Source organism: Mastacembelus armatus, chromosome 9 (assembly GCF_900324485.2).
Source record: "Mastacembelus armatus chromosome 9, fMasArm1.2, whole genome shotgun sequence".
Taxonomy (NCBI): Eukaryota; Metazoa; Chordata; class Actinopteri; order Synbranchiformes; family Mastacembelidae; genus Mastacembelus; species Mastacembelus armatus.
The window spans coordinates 11,622,604-11,641,932 of record NC_046641.1 but is presented as its reverse complement, the minus strand read 5'-3'; the positions used below and the strand labels follow the sequence as shown (position 1 = coordinate 11,641,932).

The window sequence follows — 19,329 nt, the reverse complement described above, 5'->3', positions numbered from 1 at the left end:
TTCTGGTCCCACTGCGACCCACCACTTGTGTTTACACAGTGGGGTGCAAAATGCGTGCGGGGGGCTTACTGCTCCTGTCTGCCTGTCTCTAAAATTCTGCCCTTAGACCCCACAGGAAGTTTTACCTCTCACCCCGCCACCCACAAATTCACTGAAAACATCAGCCTGGGTGATTGAATGTCAGTTTTTGACACAAATCTTCGACTTGTCACAGTGTAAGCATATTTTAAAGAAGGGATTCAGTAAATTATTATCCAGAAAAAAATGCTTTCTGGGATGAGTAAAATTCTAGATTATATAATCTGGTTTAATATAAAGATTTTAGGCTGCACCAACTTAATATTTGATAGATTTTTTTGCAATGTTTAAGTGTTTATACAGTAGTTTTTTTTTAAACCCATACAGATTTATCAAGATTTATCAGCAGATTTATAAATTAAACATTGATAGCAGACAGAGCATGTCTGTGTATCACTATGGATTATCTAAAAGAATCTCAAATACACATAAAACCTTGTATGCCTTGTTTTCTAATGCACATATTTAATTTTTTAACAGATGATACTAAATATAAAGCATATCCTGTGGCTATATTGTCTCTGCGGAGCTGCAGCTGCAACAGGTAAGTTATTCTCTCAGTATACCTCTCTATCTTAATCAGTCTGTCCTCTCTCTCTCCTTCTCCCTCAGTCTCTCTTTCTCTGCCTCCCTCCTTTTTTCATCAGCCCCCATCTTTTTCTTCACCTCTATTCTTCTCTTTCTCTACATATGGTCTTGTATCTTTCATCAAACACAAAGTCATTTGACATGGTCACATTTAGCTGGTTTATCTGTTGCCAACAGTGATGTGTCAACATTGTGTTTACTCTCTATACTTAAAGCAGAAGACTCTGATAGGCCCATTTCAGTATTCATCCTATAAAACCTGCCAGACTTTACTCAAATGTGAAGGTGACCTAGTCATGGAGGTTTGCATCTCAGGCCCCCTTGGCCCCCCTGGCTGTGCTGGCCCCTTGGCCTTGGCTCTATCTCTGCATTTAACTGGACACACCTTTCAATTATACTCTGCTCCTAGACTAGAAATAACAGCTGGTTTCACCTCTCATCCTAATAAAGCCCTATGTTAAATCACACACACTCATGCCTCTGGGCTGTCTCACCACTGTTTCCAGACCATGCCCCACACTGTTCCCTGTGAATGCCCCCAGCCCCCCTCCAAAAACACCTTTCTTTCCACAGGGCTAATTGTGATTCACCCTGTTGACATTTGTTCCTGTCTGGCATCTTGCCTGACATCTTGTGTGGTTTGCTTCATACATGGAGTGAGACATACAGTCAGCAGCCTCAAATATGGATGAAGCTCAAGCGGGAGGGGGGTTAAGTATGATAACTATAAACCTTCTCTTGAGGAGGGAAAGCAAAGTGACATAAACATCATGTTTCTTCAGTTTGCATCACGCTGATGATATATATTTTTTCTTATGGATCATCATGTAGTCTGTCTGTAAAGAATGGATTATTTGAGAAGAAAAACCAACATGTACAGAATTCAGCATAACATGAAGTGATGCAATCATCATTCTCCCAATTATATTTAACTTCATACAAGCATGTTGCACACACACACACACACACACACACACTTCTGTCAGTGTTAAATGTGTTCCCACACACACCCATCATTTTAAGGATGAGGTTTGAGTTTCCAAGAGCCATTTTCAGGCCATGATGTATGTTTTTTTTTTTTTTTTTTTTTTTTTTTATTAAGCTGGGTGTAGTTGTCACACCCATTCAATGTAAATGAGTCAGATGGTTTATAGCACTGACTTGCATCTTTCATGGTGTGCGTAAACAAAATATATATGTATTTTAATGAAATGAAAAACAATGAAAGACAAAGAACAGCACAAAAATACAGTTCATATAAATTAAATACACATTTGACTTTTTTTTTAACCCCTTTTGCCTTTCAGCTTCCAACACACTATCGATAATCAGACCAGTCACTGGATCCCTATCAGGGAAGGTAAATCTTCCCTGCTTCTTCTCCCTCATCCCAACCTCAGCACCAGTCATAAGTCCCAGTGGAACATCCAGTTATAGCAGAGATTACCTGCGGATCAAATGGACCAAAATATCGGGAGACATAGAATCCACAGTGCTGGTAGCACAAAATGGGGTCATCAAGATAGGATCCAGCTACAGGAGCCGTGTATCAGTGCCCAGTCACCCTGATGATGTTGGTGATGCCTCATTGACAATAGTCAAGCTGCGTGCCAGCGACGCAGGCACTTATCGCTGTGAGGTCATATATGGGATTGCAGACACCCAGGATACAGTCAACCTCAATGTCAACGGTAAGAGATTGAAGATGTCCTTCCTTTGTCAAACTGAAATCAGATGAAAGATTCCTCAAGATCCTAACCAAATGTAGAGGGGTTGCTACAAGGGTTTAATAATAGTGAAATGCAATACAAGTGGTGATAGAAAAGTAAACAACGTGAGAGAACTATGGGCGTCCTTCTGCTTATTTGATAGCAGCAGCAACCCAGTAGTTATGCAGAGTAACCACAGTTCTCAGTTGTTATTTCAGAGGCTTGAAAAGAGTCAGATGAAACTTTAGGTCCCTGTCTATACCACGCACTGCAGTGCCCATTCAAACCCATTCGACCATTTGAGGCCAAATGTGGCTGGAATTCCAGATGTTGGTATGAGCAAAGCAGAAGCTAAGATAACCTCATGCGTCCTTGTCATCTTGGGTGCCACCTTCTCAGAGGAGATTTTTCTCTTAGGTGGGGCACTCAGTGGGTGTTACCAAGTCTTTTTTACTTTGCCCTCATCAAACAAAGACAACATTTGTCTTTGTGTCCCAATGTCCCTCAACACACAGCTTTTGTATATGATAATGCAATATTACTATGCACTACTTCCAAAGCAGAAGTCAGAATCTTTTTCTGGTGGGGAGGGGGCTAGTGGCTATTACAAGACTTTACGTAGTGTCATTTTGTGCACTCTACATTTTCTCACTTGAGAAGTATTCTGGGAGAAATAACTCATGTTGTGGGGATGTAAAAAACATGGGTGGAGTGGGGGGATACTGGGATAGTTTTGGTTTTCACTGGTGAACAATCTGCCCAACCTCTTTTCGAACTATCTGCAATGTTAATTAGAGCTATCAATCATATCTTTTGCGTCTGTTTACTGTCCACAAATATGGTGATTTCAGAACCATGGCATCATCCACAGTTATCTTGTTCATTTGTGGTGAACTGTAGAGTCCTTAGTTTATTGCAAAGCTTCTCCTTTCCAAAGAAGCTGAGAGATTCGACTGTTTCACTTATGGTGTGTGCTTTAAAAGATGTTTGTCATAATTTATGACATTATTATGAAATTACATTGATGAACTCCAGATCGTTATGTTCATGGTTCTATAGAAATCCTATTTATATTTCTTTCATGTTTTTTATTACTTGCTTGCAGGTGTTGTGTTTCACTACCGGGCAAATACCAGCAGGTATACGCTGGACTACCAAAAGGCCATTCAAACTTGTCAAAATATTGGTGCAACCATTGCTACATCTGACCAACTGAAAGCAGCCTATGAGGATGGGTTTGATCAATGTGATGCTGGCTGGATTGCTGACCAGACAGTGAGGTTGGTTACATTTAAGTTTTCTGCCGTAAAGCAATTTCTTTTTAACGAGTTATTTAGTGACATATATTTAATTCTGTTCTTAAGTGAAGTATAATGATTTTGTACATTGTAGAGGTGATGTGAGCTAATGTTTTATAATGGCTATTTGTTTCTCTATCTGTACAGATACCCAATTACACAGCCAAGGAAGGGCTGCTACGGCAACCTTCAGACCAAACCTGGTGTTAGGTCCTATGGAATTAGGAAACCAACAGAAACCTATGATGTATATTGTTATGTAGACAAACTTAATGGTAAGTCGGCCACAAGTTTAAGCTTTTCTAGTTCTGAATGAGGTGTCAATATGAGGCACGTCCATTGACAGAAGTAGTAAGTAGCAAGTAATAAAGCAGTGCAGTGTATCGTTCAGTCCTGCAGCTCATTTAGGTGAGTCGTCCACTGCAGCATCTTCTCTTCTCCATCAGGATGTTGTGATGGGGATGATTAGTGTATTCTAGGTTGATCTCTGCCTTTTACTGTGTGCATTTCCTTACCACAGCCATGTGTGACCTTTTATAAATTTGCCAGATAATTGCTGTGAAATGGGAGTAATGGTTAGAGAGAAACTCCTAATAATTTGACTCTAAAGCAGAGATCAAAATTCATTCTCCACCATGATGGTTTTTGCAAACTTTGCCAATAAAAAAGTGGTAATGGGGGGTTTTAAATGTCTTTGGCACAGCTCATGGGAAGTCTTATGTTCTCAGCCAACAGTCCTTTTCTGTCTGTTCATTATCCAACCTGTTAACTGGTGATGGACTCAACTCCACTTCACTTTTATGAGCTTTAACATCCCTTTTGACTGAACTACATTCTTCCGCAGTTGCCCTTCTTATGTAGGATTTGTACTCTCCTATTGCAGTACATAATGTAAGTTTATTTTTTGGCACAATCTACTAACCAATTAATTGTGAATATGAAGCCATCAGTCAGTCTTGTGACATTTATATTATTAGGGCTATGAGCAGATGTAGAAGTAATAAAAGGAACACTCCACCCTTCAGGGACATATACATACATCTTCTACTTGATCTGACTGCATTCTGGGCCTTTTGCACATGACGGGAAGGAGTGCTCATATGTAACAATGTTTCACACAAAGACATATCGAAACTCTCTAAATGCTTTGATTTAATGAACATATGTTGGATCATTATCGTGTGTATTAATTGGTTATGGAAATTAGTATAATACATCCTGGCATTTTTGCCATTATTAGTTAGTTGAACATACAGAATGATAGGAAAGAGACAAAGACAAAGACGGCATGTGACAGTGCTCTTTTTCTGAAGTTACACTGAGAGCATCGTGGTTACATGGTATGTGTCTTAGACTGCTGGAACGTCACAACATCCTGGATGTTAATTAGCCAACTATTGTTGATTAATATTGTCTCAGTGTTTTCCATTGATATGATTTGTAAGAAATCAAGACATGCTAGTGCTATAAATTACAGGGTGGTATCTTGATGTTGTTTCCAGCGTATTTATTTATACCAATGTGTTTCCATAGATGCTATGTATTTGGGTTGTTCTTTTGAGCAGTGTGTTTTTATGTTAATGGAACAGCTTTGAAACCCACATTGGTTTGCACCTCAGTGTAAATAACATTATTCATAAAAATTCACCCAGTGGATATTAGACTTAAAATTTGACACTAATCATGAGGAAGAGATGAATCAAGAAGAGTTTGAGACAGAAATGTACAATTATTTTTTTCTAATATGAAACTATTAATAACTTAACAAATGTCTTCTTTATTATATTTAAAGGGCAGACACGAATGCAGAACATAAACTAGTGAAGTTTGTATGTTGAAAGTGACTGGGAGGATTTTATGTCTGCTCTTAAAACAGAATGTATTTCTGGGTGGAAAGAATGTCATATCTTGATGCTATTGCAAATCAGTGGGATGAAACCAACATGGGATACTTGAAATGTTACACCCAAGACTAACTGAAAACATGTAGTCAGTCATCCTCTCTTGTAATGTTTGTTAGTTTGGCTTCAATTCAAGTCTGGACTTTCTGTCGTTTTTCATTTGTATTGTCCTGTGGGTTACGATAAATATTTATAATTGCTATAGTGCAGTGACCTTTCTCAGAAGTGTCTTGACATGAATAACATGAAGGAAGGAAACACAGAAGGTGTAATTTCATCCCATGAGATGAGTTACAGATGCATTCACTGACAGCCCAGGCACATTGTCTGCATTGCTATCCCACCTCAGATTGACATAATGAATGAACTACTGTTGTCCTAAATATGATTGGTGGGAGATGTTCTGGGTGCATGCCCTGAACAGCAATGACTTTTGTCAGCTGTTTCTGGGCTGTGTCTCCTCTGAAAGGTCAAAATTGTCTAAAAATCTGTAGTTTCAGATTACTCCAAATCCTAAGCTTTTTAGTTTTATGTTCATAATAATTTATTAAAAATGAAATGTGAACTGATTGTCCATATGTTAATGATACTGTACTGATCCATTTGAAAATTGTTCATATTGTTTAAACAATGAATTAAGCTGTCATATCTTATTGAATCAGATTGATCCGTTGGTCCATTTGTTGCCATTTTCCCTCTGACTTTGTGCTTCTGCAATAAGCCTTCAGTGCATTTTTTCATCCTTATTTCAGGTGAAGTCTTCTTTGCTCCTGTGACCCATAAGATGACTTTTGAAGAGGCCCGTGAAGAGTGTGCGAAGAGAAATGCTGTCTTGGCCTCGCCTGGCCAGCTCCATGCTGCCTGGCGACAGGGCCTGGACAAATGTGACTATGGCTGGCTCTCAGATGGCAGCGTACGACATCCTGTTGCAGTACCCAGGATGCAGTGTGGGGGAGGCCTGCTCGGTGTCAGGACCATGTACCGCCACCGCAACCAGACTGGCTTCCCAGGACCAACCAGGAAGCTTGGAGCTTATTGTTTTAAAGGTAAAAACATACTCTCATTATTGCACACTATGCATCAGAGTGGTCTTGCACATGGCAGTGTCCAAATGACCTCAATTTCTCATGTTTTACTTTCCCGCCTATTGCAGTATCACCAAAATTAGCCCAGAGTAGGGTGAGATCATAGTAGTAAACTCTACTTTTAAAATAATGGCCAGGCCGGTTCTTATTCTAGCATAGGATTAATGACTAATAGTGGACTTTGTGAAGTTTGGAGTTTGTGAAGAGCCAATATCTGTCTGTGTTTTTTATCTTTATTACTTCCAGCTGGGCTAATCAAGACTTCCTAAGTTTTATGCTTATACAACCCCATTGTTGATGTGGAACAAACACTTTATGTACTTAAGCACTACTCAGATTATATATCAGCTTTATAAAGGCCCAAATTTGTTGTACTTCCAGTCATGTCAAGTCCAAAAGAAACCTGAGTAGTCAGTGTGCTGGGGATGTAACAATCCTTCAGTTTATTACCTCTATAAACTTTAATGTAAATATGACTTGAAGTATACATGGAAGCAACCTTTCAGGAGGAAAAGTAAGGATAGCTACGGCTGTCTAGAAAGACTGACGTGTCACGGTTCACTGGACATTACCTGCAATTGGCCAAAATGTGAGTGCTCTTAACTAGTCAGTATCCCCAGGGCAAAACGACATGACAGATGAGAGTCTCTATTTAGAGAAGCAGCAAAAGTAACTAATACCACACCTCACTATCTGACTCCCATTTCACCTTTCTCCTCTCATTTCCGCTCTTTGCCCTCTGTCATTCTCACTTGTACTTATCAGAGCTGACGTTTGGATAATGGACAAAGCTGCCGCCGGACTTCTAAATTCAGTCATCCTTAGTGACCTCTGACCTGGCCTTTCCATCTTTACAAATGAGAGGTTGGGCAGATAAGCTGCCCCCTGCCTAGACATTTACTACCCCCTGAACAATGCTAATTCTTGCAGTGATAAGTCCCCATGGAGTTCAGAGGGCACACAAACAGGCCACCCTCACCCCCCGTTCTGTGAATTCAACTCTCTCAGTCATGTTGTATGTACGCCCACATCTAAGTGCTTTTCAAGCACCCTCCATCATTTCCTGCTTTGCAATGCCTAAAATGTCTTAAAAAAATATTATCTAAGTCTATAACAGTTAGACTACACAGAAAGATAGTGAGAACGGATGCATGTAGAGGGAAAAGGGAGATACTTTGTCTCTGGATTGCACGAGGAGAACAGCCTTGGTAACATCGACAGCTCAAATGTATCAGTGAGATAATGCACACCCTCTATTTTTCCTGTTAGGAAGAACGTGTGTCACACCTTGTTTCAGAGATAGTTCATGAGGAAAGATGTGAGGCCAGTACGTAACAGCTTTTCAAAATTTGTCTGCACCGCCGAGGAACACTTTCTAAGGATGTTACGCTGAATAAGAGTGCATGGTAGGACAGAGGGATAAGGAGGAAGAGGCCCAATTTAAGAAAAACATGCAGCAATTTACTTATTAATAAAACAGGAATGAGTGTGAACCGTCACTGAGAACTAAATAGATTAAATCAGGGAGTGCTGTTCAATAACAGGCTATAACTGGTGGGGGAAACAGCAGTGCATGGGGTAGGAGAAAATACTCAGGGAACTTCGACCAAACCACAAAGCTATAGATTCCTGAGTTTATATGCTGTTTAATTCCTGCTATACAGTCGCTTGAAACCCTTTCAAACAGAAAAAAAAATGACCTCATCTGCCAAAATCTGGACTTTAAACAAAGAAATTTAGAGTGGTGTGATGTGCTTCACACTAAAGTTTCTAGGAAACTTTAACTCTGGGTACTTTAATGTTAAGTGTCACATTACTTTGGCACATTGCTCCTTACCTTTTAAGGATCTTATCTTTATCTTTATTTAGACCTCAGCGTGGTGTCTGCTGCATATGCATATCACTTTTTTTAACATATATGTGTGTATCTTTCACAGGAAGGAAAGATTTGATCAACCAGACGTCCTTTGTGGATGTGACTCTGGTAGGAACCCTTACTATGACAGTCAGCTCCACTACCTCCATCCCTTTACTGGAGACTAGTACCACCACACTGACCCCAACATTTGAAACTATATCAGTGCCAGAAGAGTTTCCAGGTTCTCCAGTTCCTACAGATCCTCCATCTATGTTCTCTACCAGTATGGCTCCACCTCTCTCCACTCCAGCAGACAAAGAAGAAGAGTTAATTATTGCAATGACACCCCCCATCAAAGAAGCCCCAGACACAGAGTCAATGCCTGACCCTGCCGGGGAGACAGATGATCAGTCAGTGATCGAGATCAGCACAATCCAACCTGATGTCCTTATACCCGACACGTCTATCAGCATGTTTGCTGAGAGGAAGACTGAGGGAACTATGCTGGATGCTGGAATCATGACAGCAGGTACCTCTGATTCCACAGAAAAAGAATCAACTGTAGTGCTCCCATCAGGTAGCACTAGTATCACTGATGGAACAACAATTCCCACGGCCATTCCCACTGATGCCACCTTTATGTGTAACACCAAACCCGGCATAAAGGTGGAGATCACCACCACAGGACCACCAATGACAACACAAACCACACCTAAAACGGAGGATTTAGATTCAGCAGCTGTCTACAAGGAAGTGACCAGATCTGCAGCTGCAACAGCCACCACCATCCTCATCGACAGCGAAATCTCAGCTGAAGATAAGACATCATCAACAAGTGTGTTTGATGAGTCCAGCACTGAGGTGCCAGAGCGCAGCATTGACACCCTGGCAGAGGACGACAAAACAGAGATTGGCACAGAATTTTTTACATCTGCTCACATGGCTTCATCTGTGAGTGAAACGACCACCGCTCCAAGCACAGTGGTTCCTGATGAGCAGTCCAACCAAGTGACTACTGTGATGCATGTGCAGAATGTATCAGGTAAGGACTTTAAACCTTTGAAACTTTTGACACCTTTTGCATTCAACGCAAACTATTTTAATTAGAATGTATAGATAAGATAGAATAGGCTTTACTGTCATTGCACGGTGAGTGCAATTGCACATATGGTTGTCTGAGAAAGAATTAGCATTTTATTTTTATTTGGCCACAGTAGTGAAAAAAACAGTGAGGTCACAAAAAAGCAGGCGGCACATGGTTTCTCAGGCTGGTTTATAATCATATTTGTGCTGTGCAGTAGTTGGAGAATGGGGGGCAGTTTCTGTCCAGGGTGCTGAAGTGAAGACTGAGATTGATTTGAATGCTTGTAGGTAATGTTGGTAATGTGTAGGACCTCTGCTGTTAGGGCTGTTGGATTTTCAAAATAAATCCAAAACAAAAGCATTATCCTTTGTTCCATAATTTGACTATTATTCCCAAAGCACATAAACTGTTAAACAGCAAGGTTTAGTGGTAATTGTAATCTATTTATACACTAATAATAAGGAGTCTTTTTTGATCTTCCACAGTCAGGCAAGTCAATGTGTTTTGTTTTCCGGTTCCCCCAGGCTCATGTTTATATGTCTTCTTAGTGTGGACTGCTGCTGAGAGACTGCTTAGCCTTAGGACATCTTCAGTCAATCCATCTGAGCAGGTGTGCTGATAATGATTTTGACAAAGACAAGTGAGATGAAAGACATAGGGGGAGAAAGAGAAAGAGAAAAAAAGGCACAAAGGGACAGCAGTAGGATCAGGGTTGTGTCATACACAAAATATTTAAAACTTTAAGTTCTAACATAAGATAAAACCTAATTTTATACTTGCTAAAAGCTTTCCATAAACATGAGTATTAAATCCAACTTTGTCAGATGTACATATCCTGCTAGCTAAAGTTTAACTTAATTTAAACTGAGTATTTGAGTTGTGTCAATTATTTTATATTAGACATGATTTATAGATATTTGGTTACAGCGAATTGTTAATTTTCAGATACATATTTAGACCACTAAAGACCACTCAGGTAGAAGCACATGATGTTACATGCAAACAGCAGCTGTATCATTTTTTACTCCCTTAATTTTCTCTCCATCTGAGCTACAAACTTTGCATGGTGACTCAGCTCTTGCCCCTGAAGAGCAGCTCATGTTGACCTGGAGAGTGTCCAAGTCATTTGACAGTTTGGAATTTGCTCGGGCGTCATGGTAGGTGCAAAAAAAGCCTGAGAGCAGTTGCATTTCAATCTATACACACTAAAAATGCTGGTGTGTTCATCAGTACTGTGTATATTCAGTGTAATCAGTTTAATTGCACAGTAGAAATTACATAGCTTGTATGGTCATGTGTGCTTGTAAAGTCATATATATCAATGAGAGGCAGTCTTGTGTCACTTTGTGTGTATTTCTACTGCATATATGTATTCATTTGCAGTATTTTTGTGAGTGTGTGTTCCAGCTTAATGACGGCCACCATGGCAGTCTATTCGAGTAAGCACAGATGCCTGTCTTCAGGATAGGCTGGACACCACTTTAAGAGGTGATGTGATCACTAACACAAACTCTGTGTGTGTGTGTGAGGACAGCTGGAGGTTGCCTGACAAAAGTGGGTGATTACAGCAACCTTTACTGCTGCACAATGTGATGTGGCTCAGTTGAAGTACTTGTCGTCTTTTTCTGCCCTCCCAGTTTGCGTGGGTAAATCTTGGAGAAATATTGTGGCACAGGGAGAACTGTGTTGTCTGGCTGCAGGGTAACAAAGTGCACAATAATATCAGGCTGTTAAAACAACCACTGAACGAATTTGTGTTGCTCAAAAGCCATCTGTGTTATTGCCAACAGTGCCCATGTGCTTCTGAGTAAATGAAGACAATTAAGTTCCCTGTTTACTGTTTATTTGACATATAATAACTGGTTGAAGTATTAATTACTGTGAAGGCGTGTCACCATAAATGTCACAAAACAATGCACGGAAACACCAACAGTACATTGTTGCGATTGCTAAGCTAAACCTTAAAGGAATAGTTAGACAAATGTCTGAATCATGTTTTTGGCCTGGAGTGATAACTTCTTGGAGTCTCTGCTGGTTAGCTGGAAACTGGCCAAGACATAGTTTGGCACCAGTGTAGCAAATTACTTTCAAAATGTAATCCATTATGTATTAGTAATTATAACGAATTACACTAATTAGTTACATTACAATATTACTGTCTCTGAATTGTAATACGTTACATTACTTTTATGTTCCTTTTACCAAGATAACCACAGAATGTGACTGGGCATTCTAAAATGCTAATATGTAGTGTATTTGTCCATTGTTTATCCAATGGAGGTTGTGCTGTTTCTCCATGTAGCGAGTTCCCTCAGTGTTGCACATACTGTAGAACCATTATGTTCTTGTCCTTTTGTCTGATGAACTGAAAATAATGGAAGTGTGTCCATCTCTCAAATGTAGAATCTCTGCAGTTATTGCAAACATCAAATCCAAGCAACAGGAAATAGACAAACAAGTACTTTTTTTTTACCTGCTTTTGTCCTGGGATATCTGACATTGTTGGTAAAATCTTAAAAAAAACTAACACCACGTAAATTCAGGTTAAAATGCCTTGTTGTAACAACGTTTACTGAAATTGTAGCAGGTATAAAATTATTACAGCAAAAAATGTATATGTTATTGCAATGGCATTACGTTTGTAATGCATTACTCTGGAATGATCTGGAATTCGTGTTTAGTGTGAGTTTGGGAGCTTCAGTATAACCAACTCATGCTGCAAGGTGCCCTGGGACTAGAGGGAAAGGCCTGTGCACGTGTGGATCTGAGAGAGACAGTGTGTGAGATACGGTGCAGTTGGTCAATTGTCTGAATTCCCAGGCCTGACCTGGGTTTTAAACAGGTGTTATTCTGCACAGCTGAGCTTGCCCAGGTGTTCATGGTCACAACCAACAATCTTTGTGAAACACCATTTGTGGGAAACGGGGTGGGGGGGTGGGGTGGGGGGTTACGGGAGAGAAACAGGAAAGCCTGCGTACTAAAGGATTTCAAGAACTACATTTGTCACTGATAAACATGGACAAAGTGTTCACTGTAGGATTAATCACAGCAACATTTTGGCTCACTCTCATTGCTTTTTTCAAAGAACTGAAAAGTGACTCTCTTGACTCATGAAGTGGATTTTATTCCAGCCAGACAGCATCTTATTTATCTATATAAATAGATAAAGCCATCTGAGGCAACACAGCGTAGGTAGATGATGATAACATTGCATGCTGTAAAGGGAACTGAATGCTGCTTCTGTCTTAGACTTAAAATTACGAGCAGACAACTGCTGACATCTGAACTCATTTAGTCTGTGGTGCTCTGTTTAGATAATATACAGAGACAGGGCACAATAACATGAACACTGTTGAAAACATATTGCTATAGTCTTAATTTGTCACGTTACCTTTCCGAAGGTCATGATGCTGATGCACTGAACGAAAATGTTTTGGCTCATGTCTCTTCTAATCATAAGCTGTACATTAGGTTGATGGTGTGTTCAGTGTTCAATATTATAAATGTATTTAAAGTTACAACTGAAGTTGCATGATATACTATATATTATGATTCATAATCCCTCTGTTAAATATGTTTACTTTTTTCATTGAAGACAGGACATTTTCATGTCACTGATTTTCTCATAATACACAATCATAGTACAGTACAGTACATAGTACAGTACCTTGAATAAATCAACAGATGCATGCTTAGTTAACATTGTTAAAGGACATAGTATAGACAATATCATGTTCAAGTGGCCTCCTGACAATATTTTCTTTTCAAATTCAATTTTCATTAGAATATAAATCTTCGAAACATGGTTTGGATTAAGTTCAGACATAATCTTGGCCAAGGGTGCAGTGTTTATTTCTTTTTAGGTTTGAAAGAATTATTTAATGAGAGTATTTGTAAGAACTGTGAATGAATTGCTACTGTGATAACCATAAATCACTATTCAACATTTAGATGTTCAAGGTAATCTTTGATTTGTAGTTATTTTTTAAATCCACTGAATCAATAGTGGATACAGAATTAGAAAAAGTAGTTAAAACAGTGTTTTACGGTTTTTGTACACAGAACATACCAATTCAACTTTCATCGATAGTCTTTTACAATAATTCAAACAATTTTGTTTAAAATATGTAATAGTTTTTAGTTTTGTGATTGCATTTGCTCACTTTCAGTTACTATAATACACTAACGTGGTCTTTTCTTTGTTTTCTTCACAGCTGACAAGGTTCTAGAGCCACAAAAACTTAATTCTCCTGCCACACCACATGTACCTGACCATCCTTCCCCATCCACAGCCACTGATGAGCACATCCAGTCGGGTGGAGACCCAGACATTACCACCCCAGCAGCTGCAACCATCAGTCCAATGGTTAGCTTTATAAATGGTAAACATGAGATCACACTAGAGCCACAAAGCCCAGAAGAAAAAGAAGTCAAAGGTACCCAGATTTTGACAAACATGACAACTCTGGGAGCAAGCAGTGAAATGACCACAGTAATAGATTACAGTTGGAATGATCTGGCTATTGATAGCTCCAGCCAATCTACAGAGGAATTCACACAAATCACAGATGATGATGAATATGATTCAAATGCACCTTTTGTTGAATTCAGTCCGCCTTACTCTGATAAGCAGACAACAACAGACTCAACCTCTGTTCCAGCTTCAACAGTTGAGGACACAGCTCCATCTAAAACTACACAGAAAAGTGAAGTTGACCCATCTGCCACAGATACAACAGAGGGAATGAGTGACGTTACAACTACCTCTGCTGACTTTGCTCCTACAGTAACAACAACAGAGTCACAGATCACAGAAAAAACTAAAGAAAGCCAAACTACAACTGAAACAGCCACTGTCACCACCACATCTGTACAAGATGAAGTAGGCGAGTCAAGGAGGACTCCTACATATGTGAAAAGTGACTCAGAGGTGAGTCAGACAGAGGAGGCTGAGGACCAATCCCTTATTACTTCGCCAGCCAAACTTTACGACGTTGGAGATAAAGTTGAACCCACAGAGGAAACAAAGAGCACATCTGTCTCTCCAGCTGCTGAAGGCAGCACTCAGTCTACGTCACAGACTGTGCCCCCCCCCTTCCTCTGATGGGAAAACACCAACATCAACAACTAATGACTCACAGAGGTCTTCTCAACATGTAGAGGGAGAGACCCAAACCCCAAAAGAATTTCCCTTCAGCACAATGTCTCCTTTAGTATCTAGTAGTTCAGCCTTTTCTGAACCGACAGCCAAAACTGAGATAACACCAGCTATAGATGCAGGCAGCAGTGAATCATTGTCCGCAGTAACTACCTTGGCTAAAACTTCAGAGACTGTACTGGGAGGGAGTACCGTCAGTCATACACTTTTGACCTCACCCCCTGAGAAAGTAATAACTGATGCAAAGTCTACACCTGAGCAGGAGGGTTCAGAGGCTCAAACGGTAAACATGTTTACAGCCAGGTCTCCATCACATGCCTCTGCAAGGACTGCAGCATCACCTCCAAATTCGTACGTGACAAGTCAAGATACAAGGGAAAGTGAAATAACGTCACAAAAGATACAAACAAAAGGCACAGATAAAATGTCCATTCCTGCTACTGGTGAGACGGTGCAAACACCCATCACCATACAGGAGGAGAGGGAACCAGATGAAACAACAGCTTTGCCCTCTCATGAATCTATTGCCACCACTGCTTCCCCCTTCTACAGTGCCATTGAAATTATCAAGACAACAATATCCTCATTCACTGATTACTTCAGTCAATCCTCAACACGATATAATGACTTAGATTCAATAACGACTGAATTGCCTCATATAAGTGAGGAAACGGACATAGGGGTCACAGATAAGGAGACGTCCGGTGATCAGACTTCCTCACACATCTTAACCACAACTTTAGCAGTGACAATTTCTACAGATTCAATTTATTCTATCACTGCTGCAGAAAATGGAGATGACCAAACTTCTGGCATGACTAGCACAGAGAAAGGAGTTACAGGAACAACACAGCATGAAAAAATTAATGGGTCAACAACTGACCCTGAAGATCCTTCAGCATTTAGCACTGACATGCCAACAGTGTCATCGGTTTTGAAGGGAATACCAGAAATGATGACAGCTGAAGGGACATCTGCTATTTCTGAGGTTGCTTCAAGTTTCACATCGACACATGAGATGAGCTCTGAAGGCCAGACATTATCTCTTGAAACATCAAAGGGTGGCATTACAAAGGGAACCATAAAACCATTAAAATCTGAGGAAATATTAGCAAGCACTATTTCTTCTGAGACCAGTGTGAGCCCAGGACCCTCCTCTGAATTCAGCTTAGACATCGAAGGGACTAGTAAACAAACAGATGAACCATCCAGTTCACAGGAATTACCAGTTAGTGACATCCCTGACACAGTTACAAGCACACAGTACAGTTCAACAACAAAGGTGGTCCCTACAGGTCATACAAGCTCTTACCTGGCTCTTGTTGATGAAGATGGCTCAGGTATTCAGACTGAAGACAGGGTCATTCTGACCTCTGAGGTGACATTTAAATCATTTATCTACAGCACTGAGTCACCACATACGATATCAACTGGAACAAAAGAAGGTGAAGTTCAGGAGGAAACAACAAAAATGTTATACTCACAGAGACCACCAGTTTCTCTAACCTCTGATTTGCCAGATTCAGCTGTGACAGCATCTCCTCAATCTGATACAAGTGACACGTCAAGGACAGATGTTACAACTGAGAAACCAACATCAGTCTCACCCGATTCACAAGAGACTGTTTCCACAAGGAAATCTGAGGATGAGTCAGCCACATCAGAGACAAGTTTCACTTTTCCAACAACAGAAGAAGATAGCTCTGGTGAAGGGACAACTGAGACATCTAGCAAAGAGACTTCATCTCCTACAGCTTCATCATTATTTAGCACAGAGAAACCAACATCAGTGACTCTTGAATCCACAGACTCCTCAGTCACCAGATCTGAGATTTCAGCTGTAACAGCATCTTCTATACAACGAACAAGTGATGCTTTAAAGACAGATGTTACAACTGAGAAACCAACATCAGTCTCACCCGATTCACAACAGACTGTTTCCACAAGGAAATCTGAGAATGAGTCAGCCACATCAGAGACAAGTTTCACTTTTCCAACAACAGAAGAAGATAGCTCTGGTGAAGGGACAACTGAGACATCTAGCAAAGAGACTTCATCTTCTACAGCTTCCTCATTATTTAGCACAGAGAAACAAACATCAATGACTCTTGAATCCACAGACTCCTCAGTCACCAGATCTGAGATTTCAGCTGTAACAGCATCTTCTGGACCTGAATCAAGTGATGCTTTAAAGACAGATGGTACAACTGAGAAACCAACATCAGTCTCACCCGAATCACAAGAGACTGTTTCTACAATTAAATCTGAGGATGAGTCAGTCACATCAGAGACAAGTTTCACTTTTCCAACAACAGAAGAAGATAGCTCTGGTGAAGGGACAACTGAGACATCTAGCAAAGAGACTTTATCTTCTACAGTTTCCTCATTATTTAGCACAGAAAAACCAACATCAATGACTATTGAATCCACAGACTCCTCAGTCACCAGATCTGAGATTTCAGCTGTAACAGCATCTTCTATACAACAAACAAGTGATGCTTTAAGGACAGATGTTACAACTGAGAAACCAACATCAGTCTCACCTGAATCACAAGAGACTGTTTCTACAAGTAAATCTGAGGATGAGTCAGTCACATCAGAGACAAGTTTCACTTTTCCAACAACAGAAGAAGATAGCTCTGGTGAAAGGACAACTGAGACATCTAGCAAAGAGACTTTATCTCCTACAGCTTCCTCATTATTTAGCACAGAGAAACAAACATTAATGACACTTGAATCCACAGACTCCTCAGTCACCAGATCTGAGATTTCAGCTGTAACAGCATCTTCTGGACCTGAATCAAGTGATGCTTTAAGGACAGATGTTACAACTGAGAAACCAACATCAGTCTCACCCAAATCACAAGAGACTGTTTCAACAAGTAAATCTGAGGATGAGTCAGTCACATCGGAGACAAGTTTCACTTTTCCAACAACAGAAGAAGATAGCTCTGGTGAAGGGACAACTGAGACATCTAGCAAAGAGACTTTATCTCCTACAGCATCCTCATTATTTAGCACAGAGAAACCAACATCAGTCCCTCATGAATCCACAGACTCCTCAGTCACCAGATCTGAGATTTCAGCTGTAACAGCATCTTCTATACAACAAACAAGTGATGCTTTAAGGACAGATGTTACAACTGAGAAACCAACATCAGTCTCACTTGAATCACAAGAGACTGTTTCTACAAGTAAATCTGAGGATGAGTCAGTCACATCGGAGACAAGTTTCACTTTTCCAACAACAGAAGAAGATAGCTCTGGTGAAGGGACAACTGAGACATCTAGCAAAGAGACTTTATCTCCTACAGCTTCCTCATTATTTAGCACAGAAAACTCAACATCAGTGCTAGCTACTGAAACAAAAAGTACTCTGAGTGAACAGACAGAAAAGCCTTCAGTTTCTCCAAAGACTGATCACACAAAGGAACCATCAGCTTCTTCAACTTCTGATCTGCCTTTATCGACACAAAGAACAGTTTCTGAAAGTTTGTCCACTATTGCATCGTCTGCTCTTCCTGACCCAGAAGATACTAGTGCTCACTCATCAATAGTTGAAGCCATTCCCTCCATCGTAGGCTCAACTGTGCAACCTGAAACTACATCACTTTTCAGTTCCACGGACACAGAGTTCTCTGGAGACCACACTTTGGATGTTACTACAGAGTTATTGATTTTATCATCCACTGAGTCCTCAGTCCCTGGATCAGAGACTCCTGCTGTGACAGCATCTCCTCAATCTGATACAAGTGACACGTCAAGGACGGATGTTACCACAGAGCAACTAACATCAGATTCAGCTGAAATTCAAGAAACTGTTTCCACAAGGAAATCTGAGGATGAGTCAGCCACATCAGAGACAAGTTTCACTTTTCCAACAACAGAAGAAGATAGCTCTGGTGAAGGGACAACTGAGACATCTAGCAAAGAGACTTCATCTTCTACAGCTTCCTCATTATTTAGCACAGAGAAACAAACATTAATGACACTTGAATCCACAGACTCCTCAGTCACCAGATCTGAGATTTCAGCTGTAACAGCATCTTCTATACAACAAACAAGTGATGCTTTAAGGACAGATGTTACAACTGAGAAACAAACATCAGTCTCACCCAAATCACAACAGACTGTTTCAACAAGTAAATCTGAGGATGAGTCAGTCACATCAGAGACAAGTTTCACTTTTCCAACAACAGAAGACGATAGCTCTGGTGAAGGGACAACTGAGACATCTAGCAAAGAGACTTTATCTTCTACAGTTTCCTCATTATTTAGCACAGAGAAACCAACATCAATGACTCTTGAATCCACAGACTCCTCAGTCACCAGATCTGAGATTTCAGCTGTAACAGCATCTTCTATACAACAAACAAGTGATGCTTTAAGGACAGATGTTACAACTGAGAAACCAACATCAGTCTCACCTGAATCACAAGAGACTGTTTCAACAAGTAAATCTGAGGATGAGTCAGTCACATCAGAGACAAGATTCACTTTTCCAACAACAGAAGAAGATAGCTCTGGTGAAGGGACAACTGAGACATCTCGCAAAGAGACTTTATCTCCT

General features: G+C 40.3%; 1 protein-coding gene across 1 annotated transcript; it reads left to right on the top strand.

Annotated features, from left to right (window-relative positions):
• Positions 1–558: 558 nt before the first annotated feature.
• LOC113138557 (versican core protein-like) lies at positions 559–19,097 on the top strand. The gene is given in 12 exon segments (XM_026321096.1): positions 559–622; positions 1,974–2,357; positions 3,481–3,655; positions 3,821–3,948; positions 6,327–6,620; positions 8,597–9,559; positions 13,816–14,686; positions 14,688–16,409; positions 16,530–16,599; positions 17,281–17,535; positions 17,899–18,605; positions 19,076–19,097. Coding segments are annotated over 12 exon segments (5,655 nt in total).
• Positions 19,098–19,329: the final 232 nt, after the last annotated feature.